Consider the following 17,501-nt stretch of genomic DNA (forward strand, 5'->3'; position numbering starts at 1 on the left):
ATAACAAACACCCTCTTCCAACAACACAAGAGAAGACTCTACACATGGACATCACCAGATGGTCAACACCGAAATCAGATTGATTATATTCTTTGTAGCCAAAGATGGAGAAGCTCTATACAGTCAGCAAAAACAAGACTGGGAGCTGACTGTGGCTCAGACCATGAACTTTTTATTGCCAAATTCAATCTTAAATTGAAGAAAGTAGGGAAAACCACTAGACCATTCAGGTATGACCTAAATCAAATCCCTTATGATTATACAGTGGAAGTGAGAAATAGATTTAAGGGCCTAGATTTGATAGATATAGTGCCTGATGAGCTATGGACGGAGGCACATGACATTGTACAGGAGACAGGGATCAAGACCATCCCCAAGGAAAAGAAATGCAAAAAAGCAAAATGGCTGTCTGAGGAGGCCTTACAAATAGCTGTGAAAAGAAGAGAAGCAAAAAGCAAAGGAGAAAAGGAAAGATATAAGCATCTGAATGCAGAGTTCCAAAGAATAGCAAGGAGAGATAAGAAAGCCTTCCTCAGTGATCAATGCAAAGAAATAGAGGAAAACAACAGAATGGGAAAGACTATAGATCTCTTCAAGAAAATTAATGATACAAAGGAAACATTTCATGCAAAGATGGGCTCGATAAAAGACAGAAATGGTATGGACCTAACAGAAGCAAAAGATATTAAGAAGAGGTGGCAAGAATACACAGAAGATGTGTACCAAAAAGATCTTCACGACCCAGATAATCATGATGGTGTGATCACTGACCTAGAGCCAGGCATCCTGGAATGTGAAGTCAAGTGGGCCTTAGAAAGCATCACTATGAACAAAGCTAGTGGAGGTGATAGAATTCCAGTGAGCTATTTGAAATCCTGAAAGATGATGCTGTGAAAGTGCTGCACTCAATATGCCAGCAAATTTGGAAAACTCAGCAGTGGCCACAGGACTGGAAAAGGTCAGTTTTCATTCCAATCCCAAAGAAAGGCAATGCCAAGAATGCTCAAACTACCACACAATTGCACTCATCTCACACGCTAGTAAAGTAATCCTCAACATTCTCCAAGCCAGGCTTCAGCAATATGTGAACTGTGAACTTCCTGATGTTCAAGCTGGTTTTAGCAAAGGCAGAGGAACCAGAGATCAAATTGCCAACATCTGCTGCGGCTTCTGCTGCTAAGTCACTTCAGTCATGTCCGACTCTGTGTGACCCCATAGACAGCAGCCAGCAGGCTCCCCCGTCCCTGGGATTCTCCAGGCAAGAACACTGGAGTGGGTTGCCATTTCCTTCTCCAATGCATGAAAGTGAAAGTGAAGTCGCTCAGTTGTGTCTGACCCTCAGTGACCCATGGACTGCAGCCCACCAGGCTCCTCCGTCCATGGGATTTTCCAGGCAGGAGTACTGGAGTGGGGTGCCATTGCCTCCTCTGGCCAACATCCGCTAGATCATGCAAAAAGGAAGAGAATTCCAAAAAAACATCTATTTCTGCTTTATTGACTATGCCAAAGCCTTTGACTGTGTGGATCACAATAAACTGTGGAAAATTCTGAAAGAGATGGGCATACGAGACCACCTGACCTGCCTCTTGAGAAACCTGTATGCAGGTCAGGAAGCAGTAGTTAGAACTGGACATGGAACAGACTGGTTCCAAATAGGAAAAGGAGTATGTCAAGGCTATCTGTTGCCACTCTGCTTATTTAACTTATATGCAGAGTACATCATGAGAAATGCTGGGCTGGAAGAAGCACAAGCTGGAATCAAAATTGCCGGGAGAAATATCAATCACGTCAGATATGCAGATGACACCACCCTTATGGCAGAAAGTGAAGAGAAACTAAAAAGCCTCTTGATGAAAGTGAAGGAGGAGACTGAAAAAGTTGGCTTAAAGCTCAACATTCAGAAAACTAAGATCATGGCATCTGGTCCCATCAGTTCATGGGAAATAGATGGGGAAACAGTGGGAAAAGTGTCAGACTTTATTTTTCTGGGCTCCAAAAATCACTGCAGATGGTGATTGCAGACATGAAATTAAAAGACACTTACTCTTTGGAAGGAAAGTTATGACCAACCTAGATAGCATATTAAAAAACAGAGATATTACTTTGCCAACAAAGGTCCGTCTAGTCAAGGCTATGGTTTTTCCTGTGGTCATGTATGGATGTGAGAGTTGGACTGTGAAGAAAGCTGAGCACTGAAGTACTGATGCTTTTGAACTGTGGTGTTGGAGAAGACTCTTGAGAGTCCCTTAGACTGCAAGGAGGTCCAAGCAGTCCACTCTGAAGGAGGTCAGTCCTGGTTGTTCTTTGGAAGTACTGATGCTAAAGCTGAAACTCCCAATACTTTATCCACCTCATGCGAAGAGTTGACTCATTAGAAGAGACCCTGATGCTGGGAGGGATTGAGGGCAGGAGGAGAAGGGGACGACCGAGGATGAAATGGCTGGATGGCATCACCGACTCGATGGACATGAGTCTGAGTGAACTCCGGGAGTTGGTGATGGACAGGGAGGCCTGGCGTGCTGCAATTCATGGACTCACAAAGAGTGGGACACGCCTGAGCAACTGAACTGAACTGAAAACTCATCACTCACACAGAATTAGGCCATTCTTACAGATCTTCCTGTTTCTTGTTTTGGTTCCACCATTAATGAGTTGTGTTAGTCAGGGCTATTCTCCTGTCTCAATGGCCCCTCGTGCCTTTGGCTGTAAAATTAGGTGAGACTGGCTAATCCTTCTTGCCTCTTTTACTGTAAAATTGTATCAATCTGTGGCTTGTTGCAAACACAAAAAGGATTCCCAAGTAGTAAAAATACATCAGGTCATAAAGGATTCAGATTCTGGCAAGTCCTCTGTTCTTATCACATCCATGAGGAACTTTATTGCTGTCTTTAATTGCCCCTGCTGCTGCTGCTGCCAAGTCGCTTCAGTCGTGTCCGACTCTGTGCGACCCCATAGACGGCAGCCCACCAGGCTTCCCCGTCCCTGGGATTCTCCAGGCAAGAACACTGGAGTGGGTTGCCATTTCCTTCTCCAGTGCATGAAAGTAAAAAGTGAAAGTGAAGTCACTCAGTCATGTCTGACTCTTAGCGACCCCATGGACTGCAGCCCACCAGGCTCCTCTGTCCATGGGATTTTCCAGGCAGGAGTACTGGAGTGGGGTGCCATTGCCTTCTCCGTTAATTGCCCCTAGCCAAGGTTAATTGGGTGTATTTAAGTCTTCTCTTATGGTATTCCGTGTGCCTTTGTAGTCTTTGCCCGAGTATTTTTTTCCCCTTTGCCGTTTCTGATCAGTAGCTGTCAGTGTGCTTTTTGGAGGTCAGTGGTTTCTTGTCAGCTCTTGACTGGCAGGTGGCACTTTTGAAGTACCTCGCCCTTTGTCTTCCTCTGGCTATTCGTGCCCTCTCAGTTCTTGGCAGGGTGCAGAGAAAGGATCAAGTGACTCAAGTGTTTCCCTCACACTGACATTCATCTTGGTATTCATCTTCCTTGTCAAAGAATGGATAAAGAAGGCATAATTAAGAAAATATTGAGGCTCCTTTGTTGTGACCAGAAACCTGTCCCATCATCACTGATGCTCTTTCACTGTTTTTACCCCTGAGTGTAAATTCTTAGAAGAATTTCTCCTGTCAGCCTGTTATCCTGGCTTTGAATGCCTCAGGTTTGAAATGGGATTTCTTAGCACATCGAAGAATTTACTGTTTGATATAATCATAATTTTTCCTGTTTGTTGTTGTCCCGTATCTGCAATTTATTCTTTGTTATTTTTTAAAGAATGAGTGAGTGAATGAACAATGCCTTTACCTTTTCTTTTTAGTTAAAGAAATTGGTGCCTTTTTATTTATTTATTGTTGTCTGTGCCCTGTGGCATTCGGGATCTTAGTTCCCTGACCAGGGATCACGTCCAGACCTCCTGCATTGGGAGCCCAGAGTCTTAGCCACTGGACCACCGGGGAAGTCCCACTGCAAGTTACTTTGAGGACTATGATTTGTTTCTGTTTTTATTCACGTTCTTGTTGTTTTAGCTTTTAAAGACATGTTCTAGATCACGAACCTATCCACCATGTTTCTAGTCTCTGAAACCGTTCCTGGGGAGATATGAACAGACATTGTGTAGCTTGGTATTTTTCAAAGTATTTTATGTGGCAGGTGGCAGGTAAGAATTCTGACAACTGTTTAGAAGGTATATGGCTTTTGAGGGCTGTTACGGAGAGACTGCAGATGTCTTGTTTCTCTGGTGTAGCTATTTAACATCATTTCAAAGAGCCCACTGTGCTCATCCTGTCACTAGTTGGAAGGGCAAGAGTTCAGCTCCGAGGAGCCAGTATTTCTGTGGTGGCAGCTGGCAGCCACTGAAGGCTTTTGGGTTGCATAGGAGGAAAGTCAGAATGACTTTATGAGATGCTTGTGTGGATTGCGTGTAGGGATCTTGGCGAGGGATCTGAAGACAAAAGAAAGTTGCAAGAGATCAAGTTGTATCAGTTGAAATCAATAATGAGCAGAAGATCCAAATTCTGTCTTGGAAGAGCATTTCGCCAGGAATACCATTCACAAATCACGATCCATGGCAGCCTGCCCTGGATCAGGACATCTTGGTCATGGAGTACTAGTGAGCATCCCATGGATGGAGTAGGTTACTTTGGGGATATACGTAGCTGGACACCACCTATTTGGTTACTCCCTCACTGTGTGTTTTTTGCTGCGTTTCATTGCAGGTTCGAATCCTCTTCCCATGCCATCAGCATGAGTGCCTACTTGAGAGAACAGAGAAGGGAGCTGTACAGTCGGAGCGGAGAACTTCAAGGTGGGTAACCGACCCTCCCTGGAAAAAGTCATTTTCTGGAGGAAGATCTGAAGTGTTTATAGCATGTGAATTTGAGGTCTGCATTCATAGGATTCTTTCACAATAGCAAAGATTTAAAGACTTGGTAATCTGTTTCTTCTATCATTTCCCAGCTTCTGCCGCCAAGCAGCTAAAACTGTTACTATAGCTGCAGGATTTATAGACCTGCCACCATTCAAGTGGGAGCTCAAAGTGCAAAGAAAAGGAGGGCAGTTCCCTCTTGCTTAAAGATGACGGACATGATTCCAGTCACCGTCTAGAGGAATGCCCGTCTTCTGTGGCTGCCATGGTTATTTTAATTATTGTTTTCAATACTTTCTGGAGTATCACAGGAATGCTTGAGATTTGGAAAAGGGAAGAAGGATGTCTTTAAATAGTGTGTGCTGACATAGCTTTGATACACAGGATATTTGATACTTAGGTGTGGTTACCAAATAGTTGAAATCTGACAAAGAAAATACTTAAGAAAATAAATAAGTAAATTTAATTAAATAAAAAAAAATCACGCCAATAACATTTTTTCCCCCTGTGATCAAAAGGATGCTAATCATGGGAAATGTGATCAGTCAAGGAAGGTTCGTGAGGCCTGCTAAATGCAACACACACAAGCACTGAAAGAGATGGAAGTTGTCTGGTACAAATAAGATAAAAGCCTGAAGATCCAGTTGTGAAAGTAAGGGAGGAATATCAATATCAGGGAATCTGCCTTGCAATGCAGAAGACGCAGGTTCGATCCCTAGTTGGGGAGTTCAGATGCCCATGGTGCGCCAACAGCAAACAAAGAAACCCCTCCAGAAACCAAGCAATATCAGACAGTCAGTGGTCAACAGCTAAGCAGATGTTAGGCATAAATTGCTAAGTTTGTTGAGGGAAGGGAATGATTCTTTAGATTTAATTTCTAGAATTAAAAACCTAGAAATATGTTTCAGGATATAAGGAAAAGGACATTAGCTTACCAGCATCTTACTTAGTTCTAAAGTACTGCTATATGTTCTAGAAAACATGAAGGGTGTGTCTTGGAGTCTTGAAGTGGAGGAGTATGGAGAGTAGTTAGATTTGGAATAAGTGAAGGAGTAACCTGCTGTGTGGTCAGACAAGGAGTGAAGGAGGAGGCGATCTAGACCTCTGCAGGCAGAGACCTCCTAGCAATGTAGAATGGACTGCAAAGCTTGGGAGGCAATGGTAGTTTTGGAACACACCTTCTTGTAGGACTGATTATAATTGAACTGCCAGGTAGAGGATGTAGCAAGTCATCTAGGTTTAGAGAGATATTCCGTATCTCCACCTTTCATCACAGAGTTCATTCGTGAATTCAGAGTTGGGGCCTAAGGAATAGGTTAAATTTACCCATATAATTCCTTTCCACCTGGCTTCTAGTATATGATCTCTGGGTCGGGAAGATCTCCTAGAGAGGAGAATGGCAACCCGCTTTGGTATTCTTGCCTGCAACATCCCATGGATAGAGGAGCCTGGGGGGCCACAGTGCTCGAGGTCCAGAGTCAGACATGACTGAGTACACGTAAGTATGCACTAGATTCTTCTTTTTGGTTAGATAGTAAGCACACTGAGTAAGCAGTCTGCTCTAGCCACGTGGAAGGATTTTCTCTGCCCTCCTCCCCATTCGTGGTCCATGATCTCTTGAGAGACAGTAATAGCCGATCAATGAAGAGTAGAGGATTCTGGGCCCATATTGCCCACATTTCAAACCTAGCTCCTGATTTCCTAGCTTCAGAAGCTCTATGCCTCTGCTTATCTCCAAATGGGGATAAAAATAACCCCATGAGGTTGTTATGAAAGTTAGGTGAGTTAAGCTGTGAACAGTGTTAAGAAAGTGCCTGGCATATAGTAACTCTAATGCCTTCCTCTTCAAATGTTGTTATTACTAGTTCTGTCACTGTAGAGTTTTCATATACATTCTGTTTGTCTCCTCATTGGGCTAAATGCTACTTACCTTTCCTACTTAAATTTGTCATTTACCCTGCTGGTCCCTCCTCTCCCTAACTTACTTCCTGCGTACCACCCAAAAAACCACAAACACACTCTCTTTCTACCTCTCTCTGAGCTCATTCCCCCTGCTGTGTGCTCACATATTTAGTGTTCCCTTTCTGATCACTTTCTGCACTGTAGTGTGGCTTAATGCTCACTGTTTGAGTCTGCCACTGAAGTATAAGCTCTGGGAAGGAAATGCTTCTTTATTTCCTGTGCTTTGCACAGTGCCCGATATAGTAAATATTTGATAAAGACTGACTAGCTCACTGCCAGGAGGAATATGGATGGCAGAGGTCTCAAGTAGGATGGACAGCTTACCACTGAGAAGTTAGGGGTCCCGAAGGAGACGGGACCGCTGACAGCCGTTATCAGCTTCCTCGGTTTCCATTAGCTTTTAAGTTTAGGTGGAAGTAGAGACTATACATAGATACGTTTTTGTCCTTTGCAGTTATACATGGCTTTATTAAGTACAAATATTGCCCTTGAGCTGTCTGGCCTATGACAGCATTGCTGTGTATAATTGAAAAACACTAAAATCCAGTTAAATTACAGAGGACTTTTATTCTGCGAGGATGGTTAATTGAAGAATCATCATAATCTTGACTAGGAACTTGCCCTCTTTCAAAAAGTTAATTGAAATATGGAACTTTCAAGCAACAGTCTATTGTACTTACCTGTATTGAGCAAAACAGGAGCATTTATCTCTGGTTACAGGTAGAAACTAGCTAGCTAGACCATGTTCACAATAGTCATTAAAAAATAATTGAACTGAACTGGTACATCACATGCTTGGTGAGAGACTATATCACATGACCAATTATTATACAGGTTTGATAGTGTTTCATTTAGCAGTCAGAGTTTCTCTGAACAGTGCTTTTAATATTTCAGGGAAAAAAGATGTGTGTGTGGGGGGGTCATACCTATTTTCCATTAAAAACAGTCATTCTTGCTCAGTTATTCTGTTAATCTGACTGGTCCAAGGACCACAGTGAGATCCACGTTTCAGCTTACCCTGAAAAGGTGTAGCTGAATAGTTCAGTCACATCCCAAGAGACTGGCAGGAGATTTTCGTCACTTCTCTTAGCACCACGTAGCTGCAGTGGTTTGGTTCATGAGGTCAGCTCTTCCTTCTGTTGTAGGAGCATGGTAAAAGACCATCAAAGTAACATTAAAAAGCTCAAATCTGACAAAAAGTTTAGTTCCTGCCAACACTTCCAATTCATCATGCAATTAAAAATGTTACCCAACCTAACAACCCACAAGGGGGAAGAAAAGAATAAAAAAATGAGATTTCTTTGGTACCATCAACCCATCTCAATTGGCTCTAACTGTCAGGGTACAGATGGTTCATTATATAGTCTGCTTTTGGCAATTGGGCTGAAGAGGTGGGGGTGCGATTTCCAAGTGTGCAGGGTAACAGGTGGAAATCAAACTTGTGTATGTGTCTCCGTTAATCACAGACGTCCTGTTGTTCTGAGCCTCTTCACTGGTTCATTGTTCTGCTTAGGCAGCCATGTGGTAGCTTAGAAAGATACTCATTTTAATGAATGTTTAGCTTGAATATAGCATCTCAGGTTTAGTGCGTGATTCTTCAGGAGAATAAGATAACTGATGAACACATTATCTCATGAGGGTTAAAAAAAAGTCAAAATATTCACTGCAGCCCATGACCAAAATAAGCTCTGTGGTTAATCAGTCCCCTGCGCCTCAGTCCTCTCATTTGAAAAATAGAGCTGTTATCATTTCTGACTCTTTTAGGGGGATATTGTGACTGGTAAATTAGATATTAAAACTCTGGAAAAATTAGAATAGCTATAATTGATTGAAATTAAAATGGTGTTTAAAACAATTGATTGTTGCAGACTGAAGGGAGCTGCGCCCCCACACCCCCATCCCTCATTTTCACCTCCCCTGCATTCCCGTTGTTTCTCTGGGTTGGCTCTCCTCAAGGTCACCAGTGACCTCCATCTTGGCAGATTTTGTGTTTTCTTTTCTGTGTTCCTCTCACTGCCTCTCTCAGCAGCTATTTTCCGTTTCTCTTTCTCGTGTTCTTTCTGAGTCTTCTCAAGGGCTCCTCCGTGGAGTGTCTCCTGGTTTGGTCCTGGAATCTCTCCCGTGCTCCCTGTGTGGCTTTTCCCCAGATGAGCTCAGCCAAAACCAAGCTTTGCCTGCGGCCTCAATACAGCTGACTTCCAACTCTGTGTCTCCTGCCCAAATCTCATCATTGTTTCCTGATCCCTTCCAGCATCCTGTCTCCCCTTCTTGCATCCTATCATTCTTGATCTCAGCAGGTTTTTATTTTCCTCATGATAGATTAAAAAATATATATACATCTTCTTAACACATTATTGACTGGCGATTTTTTGCAGAAGCTACTAATGCCTGTGGTTGGCGATTTGTTCTGTGTGAATTTTGAAACACTCCGGTCAATAATATTTGGGTGACAAAAGATGTATTAGTACTCCTCTGGTCAGTCAGTGGTTAACTTGTTAATTTTCTACACTTCCCTCAGAATGCAAGCGTTGGTAGTGTGTTCCACGGCCTGGGACAGCGCTTGACTGGAATCAGGCACTTAGAAAATACATGATGGAGGAGGAGGCCTCTATCCTCAAATCTTAGATGTAGGTTCAAGCTTACTTATTTGAGAAACCCGCACAGAGTCGGACACAACTGAAGCGATTTAGCAGCAGCAGCAGCAGCAGCAGTGGGGGGTTTTAATAAACAGACTTGTAGTTCTGTGATTTGTCTGTGTTCATTTTTAAAGATGTTAGAACTCACGAGTGGGTAGAGTACATTAACAGGTTGAAATGTATGCTCAGTTTTGATTCCAGTTTCTTCTGTGTCCTGGGGCTACTTAGTGCTTCTATTTGTTCTCAGTTATATCACCTTTAAGAGTATTAGTTTTATTCCCATTAGTTTAATGAGTAGCATTTCTATGGCCCTGACATTGAAATAGTCTGTAAAGCTCCAACCACTTGAGAATTGACTTCTCTAAGAGGATTTGCTTTACATAGTAAATACAGAAGTACTGGCATCAGGGAAAAGTGGGCTCTTACACTGACCTGACCTGAATTTTCTGAGTTTTTCTCTCTAATGGGTTGTTGGTAACTGGGGTTGTGAATACTTAATAATGTTGTATGTAATTAATCTGCTTGGAGGCACCTTGCCTTAAGGTAAGGCAATATTTGAAATAGATTAACCATGAGTTGATTATCCTTTTCACAGAGAATTTATAATAAGAGTCTCCTAAGTAGCAAGCTCTTCTATAATGGAACATTTAAAGCAAGATTTCACTTATGCATACATTTTCAGGGACATTTTGGCTGAAGTGAGGCACAGTGATTTTATACTCATACCACTCTTTTGTTCCACAGCCTTAAATACAAGAACTTGTAAAGCTTTATATTCTAAAATCTGATAAGAAAATTCTTTGTAGTCTTTAAAATTTTGCTTAATGACTTTGTCAATAACTCAGTAACAATATGCAGGTGACATGGGTTTAAAAAAAAGTACTTTTTTTGGTTAAAATTGCATATAATTATTTCAAAATAACCTTAATCTGTTAGAGTTAGCTCTTCTGTTTTAAGTTCTAAAATAGTATATGAAAATTGATTCCCCCTCCTTTGGGGTATTTAATACTTTTTAAAAAGACAGATCATAACTTACTTATAGGTAAGATTTGTCTCATAATGAAATTATAATCAAATTTTTATAAGTGCTAATTTCTTCGTCTGTTCCTAAGAAGAAGTATTATAATAAATGTACTTTCCTCAGGTCATGAGCAGACAAATGCGTTATTTCAAATCTTGTAGAAAATGAAAGTGTTCTTATGCCACGACTGTTATTGAGTGTACCAACTCTTAGCCTTAATCTATGGAATGTAGGTATTTTATTTAAAATTATTTTGTTTTTGTGGATTTAGTATATAGGTATTTATTTTCTGAATAAGTCTAGTTCATACCCCATCCTTTCTACATAGTGGACAAATCACTGGTAGCTGAACCATGGAGGAGATGAAACAGGGGAGTACAAAGAGGCCATTGCAAAGCCTCATTTAGTAAAGTCTAAGAAACTCACTCTTGACAAAGGGTCCTTGGTCATTATGCAGAACTAGTTGATGACATATAACTGTATTTTAAAAAAGCTTTTGTTCTACCCATTTATTTATTCATCCATACAAATAGGAATGAAGGGGAAATGCTGCTAAATGAGATATATATATATTTGAGTTTTAAAAGTCATACATATGCATGTCTATTTATGTTATACTTTAGTTAAACTTTTTTTTTAAACCAAAGTATGAAAAAACTACACCAAAAACTTCTAACGTGATGCAACAGAATTTTGAAAGTTAGCTTCCGTCATACTTTTCATCATTTGGTTCATATTAATTTTTTAATAATGTGGAGATAGCAGCTTGCTGCTGTTCCTTATTTTCTTAGACTTTCTTTAGGACCATAAGAAATTGCATTTTGACCACTCCAGTAGTTTTTATGATGCAGCTCATTTGGACCTGAGCTCTTTTAGAAGATAGAGAAGACCACAAACATTTATGGTATGTAGTGAGGAAAGTAGTTATTAGGAACTAGTGGGAATGCTGTATATAACAAGTTTATCATTGTCTCAATAAGACATGATTCATAAGGTAATATTATATTTTCAAAATGTAATACTAATGACATACTAGTAGAAATTACCTTATCGAAAGTGATCTGATATAAAAATTCAGAAGTTGAAGTAAACATGCGCACAGTATGACATCTAGAAAATAAAGCAGTCGGTTTTTAATGCGAGAAAGCGCTGTGGAACTCACAACCCAGTGCTTTTAAACTCATTTCTCAGTCAGAGCCAGTCGTCTGTTTGTGTCTTCTTTCTCAGTTTGGTACAGAAAAGAGATGAAGTGGCAATGGTTTGGCTCATTGAGGCTGGGGGTCAGCCCCTCCCCCGCTTAGACCCTTTCTCCATCTGCTCCTTTCCCCTTCCTCTCTGGGGCACCTGAGGGAACCAGCAACTCTCAGAGGCAGAGGCCTAACCAAAGGAAAATTTGATATCAGGAGAGAGAGGGTATCATAGGTTTGTAGGGATAGGACAGACTTACCAGTAATGAGTGGTGAGACAATTGAGAACCTGTAAAGGAAAAAAAAGAAAACACATTGGATTTGAACCTCATATCATTTAGGAAAATACATTTTTGGTGGGCAGAGAACTCATGTGAAAGGGAAAACTTGTGGACAAGTATGTTTATAGCAGCATTGTTTGAATAACAGAAAACTGGAAACAAATGGCATAGACTGGAGAAAGGAAATATATTAATAAATCATGGTATAGCCATGGTTCCTAGTGGAGGGATAGTAAATAGCAATGAAAAAGTGAATTCTGCTCTGCATTAGTTTTGTTGGATCTCAGAAGCAGTCACATAGGACTGTGTATAGGCTTAATTCCATCTACATGAAGATCAGAAGCAGTCAGAAATGAATAGTATCTTCTTTAGGCATACGTCTGCTTATGTAATGAAAATGCGAAGAAGGTAAGATAGAGGCATTAATATAAAACTTAGGAAAGGGATCACCTCTGGAGAAGATGGAGGAGTATATGATCCAAGAGAGGAGCACATGAGCCTTGAAGGAGAACAGGAGTGTTGTGTTTCTTAAGCTCCATGATGGAAATGCTCATGCTAGTCTTATTATTTTTAAAACCATACAAATGCCAAGTGCACTCTCACATATATTATACATTTCATTAAGAGTAGAAATAGAATAATTTTTTTAAAGCCCTCTAGGTCTCTGGAGACACAATCATACATTGCAGTGTAATGCTGCTGTTGGGGAGTCTAAACCAGATTGGAGTTTTCTGCGATAGCTGGATTCTTTTTTTTAGGCCTGCACCATTTCACTGAAACTCCATGCCCCTGCTGAAACTGTGAATGATTATTGAACTAGGTCTGTACCTTATGGAGTTCATGAGAGGACAACTTTGGAGTCAGGAAGGCTCCCTCCCCACTGACCTGCATCTTCCTCTCTCTCATCCTACATCTGGGTGTCAGAACCTAACTTTAAGTCAGCTGCTGTTCTCCTTTTTATTTATTTATTTATTTTTTTAAATTTTATTTTATTTTTAAACTTTACAATATTGTATTAGTTTTGCCGAACATCGAAATGAATCCGCCACAGGTATACCCGTGCTCCCCATCCTGAACCCTCCTCCCTCCTCCCTCCCCATACCCTCCTTCTGGGTCGTCCCAGTGCACCAGCCCCAAGCATCCAGTATCGTGCATCGAACCTGGACTGGCGACTCGTTTCATACATGATATTATACATGTTTCAATGCCATTCTCCCAAATCTCCCCACTCCCTCCCTCTCCCACAGAGTCCATAAGACTGATGAGTGTCTCTTTTGCTGTCTCCTACACAGGGTTATTGTTACCATCTTTCTAAATTCCATATATATGCGTTAGTATACTGTATTGGTGTTTTTCTTTCTGGCTTACTTCACTCTGTATAATAGGTTCCAGTTTCATCCACCTCATTAGAACTGATTCAAATGTATTCTTTTTAATGGCTGAGTAATTTTTCTTGCTGTGTTTTCTAGGATTTCCTGTTGATTTATTGAATTGGTACAGATTTATCATGTATATTTGTATTGGACACGTCACTAGGCTTTTAGGATACCATGAGGAACAGAACCAGGTTTTGAGTTTTGCCTTTTAAAGTAAAAAAAACATAAAGGGACTGTGAATGTGTCCCAGAGACTGGCATTTGTCTCCCAGCATTAGTTCTATATTGATACAGCCCCTAATTTTTAGCCGTACATATGGCTACCTGCAAATATAAACATGTCTAAGCTTTCCTTGCAGCCAGCTAGGGAAGCATAGTTCTAGCCAACTGAATGTGAGTGCAAGTGATGTGTGTAACTTCAGGTCTTATGTTTAAAGGGAAGGAGAAGACTCTTCTTCTGTCCCAGCCTGGTGCGTGTGTACTGTGTGAAGATGTTCACACATACACAGTATGAATGAAGTGTGGTGGGGAGTCATCTTAGACCACGTGGGTGAGGCCGCACTGTAGGGATGGTTGGGCAGCAAGTGAAAAAGAGCTTAGGTTTCTGGTCCCACGGAGTGTTACACTCTGATGACCAGAGCCACCATCCCACCCCGACTTCTCGATGAAAGAGGAAGCAGCAGTCTTGTTTGTCGCTAATCGTTGGATTCTCTGTAACTTGCAGCTCTACTTATGTTCCAGTTAATTCAACATACAAGCACGTGATCGCAGTGCTGTGATGGAGCTGTAAATATATATGTATGTAACTGAAATGTGTGTACAAGTTCTGGAAAAGGCAGGGTGACTTTTATAAGTATTTAAGGTTTGAACTGCTTATGAGGAATGAAAAGTAGCTTTCCAGATAAAGAAGGAAGGGGTGGGCCTTTCAGGCAGTGGGCATGGAGGGATAAAGTCACGTAAATGTGAGAGTATAGGCTTTTCTTGTTTTGTAACATTAATTGGATATAACTTTTTCTTTAATTAAGGAAATCAGTTCATATATACAGACCTCTACTGATTATAATTTATAACTTTTGGGAACCAGAGATAACAGAAAGGATACCAAAGCTGTTGTGAATGGCTCTGTGCATCATAGCAATTAAGAGATGAAGAATTGATAGAAACCAGTGGTGTGCTGGTGGTGATAGGAATATAAAAGTTTATACTAGACCAAAAGCTAAATATAATCACATATTGGATTTTCTGAGTGGTGTTCAAGCAGTAGAGCCTTGCCACTTTATTAAAAATCCTACAGGAAAAAAATAACTTTTAAATGTAATTGCGGTAACAGTATTGTATCAGACTGTACAGTAGTTTTGGCTGGAGATCCTGGCAGCACCTGGATCATGAAGGACCAGCCCAACCTAATTCCAAAGTCCCTTGTTCAGCTCAGGGTGCAGATGGCAGCTTGCTTCTGTATGGAGGTGGCAGAGTTGTGTGTACTCACATTGGATTTCCAGCTTGTCATTGTGGTGTGGATGAAAATATACATCAAGTCACTGTTGGCTTCACCACAATTTTAAACTCGAAAAGCCCATATTACAGTAATATATGATAGTCTCTCTGAATGCTACATGAATATTGTAATAGTCATAATATAGGATGTTCATTCCTAGAATTGTGATGACATGTACTGAACTGCAGCCAGTTCATTTGCATATTCATGCCCACTTAGCTCAAATAAGTCCCTGTTTGTTTGCACATTAATGTCTGATTTCAGCACCAGTTAGCTCATTTACATATCCCTGTTCAGTTGGTTAGTGAGGTTCATATGTGGAATATTGGTACGGCTGTTTGTGCTTTGAGTAGCTATGGGAGCATTCTTGTTTAGTGGAAGGAGTACTTAGTACTCACCTTGCTTTTACCAAGCAAGGTATTTTACGTTTCTGAGCCCCAGATTACTCATCCATGTAATGAAGCCAGCAGTACTCTGACCTTGCCTCTTTCTTAAGGTTCTGGTAATTGATGTGTCGGAGGTGACAACATAGTCAACATTTCCAGGCCAACCATATTTTAGGCGCTGCTCCTAGAACGTCTGCATGTGGAAGAGTTCTTGGAGCTGTGGAAGACAAGACATGCAAACACTTTTCATAAATAAGTACCTTGAGGAGCATGGAGGAGAAAACAGAACATTCCTGGGATAGCCATAGAAGCTGTTACAAAGGAGGAATCTTTATGTTGAAATTGGATGGCCTTCCCTCGTGGTCCAGGGGTTAAGAATCCACCTTCCAGTGCAGGCGACTCAGGTTCCTTCCCTGGACAGGGGATTCAGATTGCACATGCCATAGGGCTGCCCCCACTGCCGCAACTAAGACCCTATGGAGCCAAAGTAAATAAATAAATATTAAAAAAAGAACAGTTGAAAAGATGAGTTCACTGGACTGACCAGGGGAAGGGCACTCACTGCAGGTAGGGAGAGGATGTAAAACAACACACAGCTGTGTGAGAGCTTCAGGGAGATGGAGGTGTTTTGTTGTGGTTGAAGCACAAAGGGAAGGTTGGACCCAGTCGAGGGGGACAGTTGGGCAGATCTCAAGGGACCTGGTATGACAGCAAGGAGGCTTGTGAGTGATGAGGAGTCCTCTAAGGATTTAAAGCAGGGGAGTCACCTAATCAAATCTGCATTTTAGTACAAGTATTCTAATGGCTCATGGAAGAGCATCAGTGCAGTGAGATTGGAGACAAGAGGCACATTATGGCGCTGTTCCAGGTGAGAGCTTATAGGAGATTATGCCAGCTTTTTAGAAGGGTGGTAGCAGGGAGGATGGAGAGGTGGGAGTAGATCCAAAAGCTAATTTCGAGGTGGAGTCACTTGGACAGGATTCATTCTGTGTGGAGTTTGAGCAATAGATAGGCTTGGTTCCCAGTTTTCCAATCTGGTGACTTGGGTAGATCATGATGTTATTTGTTGTAAGATAGGAAGTACAAGAAGAGAAGTGGTTTTTATGGAGTGTTAGGGGCGAAGATGGCTTTTTATAATACATATTTTCATGCTTCTCTTTTAGTTTTGTTTGGATCTGTCTAACCTTAGCTAACCTAACTAATTGTATTAATCTGTTATCAACTCTCTGGTGATTAAGGCCTTCAGCATGTTTGATTACCATTACCATTCCCCTCTCTAAGTGTAATGGAGTTAAAGTTTTTCCCCCCTTCCCTCCTCCTCTTTCTATTTTTAAATTCCACATACTGCTTTCTCCTTTCTAGGATTTAACTGATCTATTAACTTTGGTGCCCTTTCTATGTCTCTGAAGAATAGGAATTCTTTAATTTTTGTTTCCAGATATATCCTCTATTTTTGCTATTAAAATCAAGCTATCTATCTTTCTTAATAACTTGCTTTTTCAATTATGTACAAGTTACTTTCTAGTTGTCTTAATTGTAAAAAGAAGTTAAATGACTTCTCCGACTCTCATTCTGCCCAAACCTCTGGATTCGTGAGTCTTAGCCTCTCAGTCACTCTCTGTTCTGAGTCTGAAAACTAGGAGTATGGTCTGTATAGCAGGTTTCCTATCTGGGTGACTTTGGGCAAATTAGCTCCTTTGTATGTCAGTTTTATTTTCTACAAACTGTAAATATATCTATCTCATAGGGCCATACTGAGGATAAAAAGAGTTAATATGTGTGGCTAAACACTGTGCCTGGCACATACTAAATACTGAATAAATGTTAGTTATTGTTAATTTATCTATATCTGCACTCCCCCCTGCCCCCTGCCCCACACCCCAGCACTTAGCATCATTCTTCATATATGGGAGATACTCAAAAAATAAATTCTTCTAAAATTAATGATTGAATAAGCATGCTAATGGACAAAGAAATTCTAGTAAAATCTATAATGGTCCTCTTTTGCTTCTTTTTTTTTTTTTTTTTGATAAAAGCCCTTTTAGTTAAAGACTTGAGAAACCATGTTTAACTTGGTGATCATCCCAATCTTATAATGTTAAGTGGCATTCACATGTATCTAACCAAGAGGGCAGTGCTTAGTGACTCTATAGTGATCTGCTCTTCCTAGTTATTTCCCCCGAAATAAATATGGCCATCATGAAAGTAGCCATTTCTCTTCAAAGTTACTTTGATCTTCAGTGTCACTAAGTCTGAATTTTACTACAAAAATAATTTAGGTTGATTAGTATATAGCA

General features: G+C 40.8%; 1 protein-coding gene across 6 annotated transcripts in view; it reads left to right on the top strand.

The window, feature by feature from the left end:
* EXOC4 (exocyst complex component 4) overlaps window positions 1–17,501 on the top strand; it is an 800,870-nt gene that overhangs the window by 228,942 nt on the left and 554,427 nt on the right. For 5 of the 6 annotated variants that reach the window (XM_061414741.1, XM_061414739.1, XM_061414736.1 and 2 more), the window contains one exon: window positions 4,713–4,801. In XM_061414741.1, the coding sequence (XP_061270725.1) occupies window positions 4,713–4,801 (89 nt within the window). Of the gene's footprint in view, window positions 1–4,712; window positions 4,802–4,953; window positions 5,048–17,501 lie in introns of those variants that run through there. The other variant, XM_061414742.1, reaches the window with a different exon arrangement.

The sequence above is a fragment of the Bos javanicus genome, chromosome 4 (genome assembly GCF_032452875.1).
Source record: "Bos javanicus breed banteng chromosome 4, ARS-OSU_banteng_1.0, whole genome shotgun sequence".
NCBI lineage: Eukaryota > Metazoa > Chordata > Mammalia > Artiodactyla > Bovidae > Bos > Bos javanicus.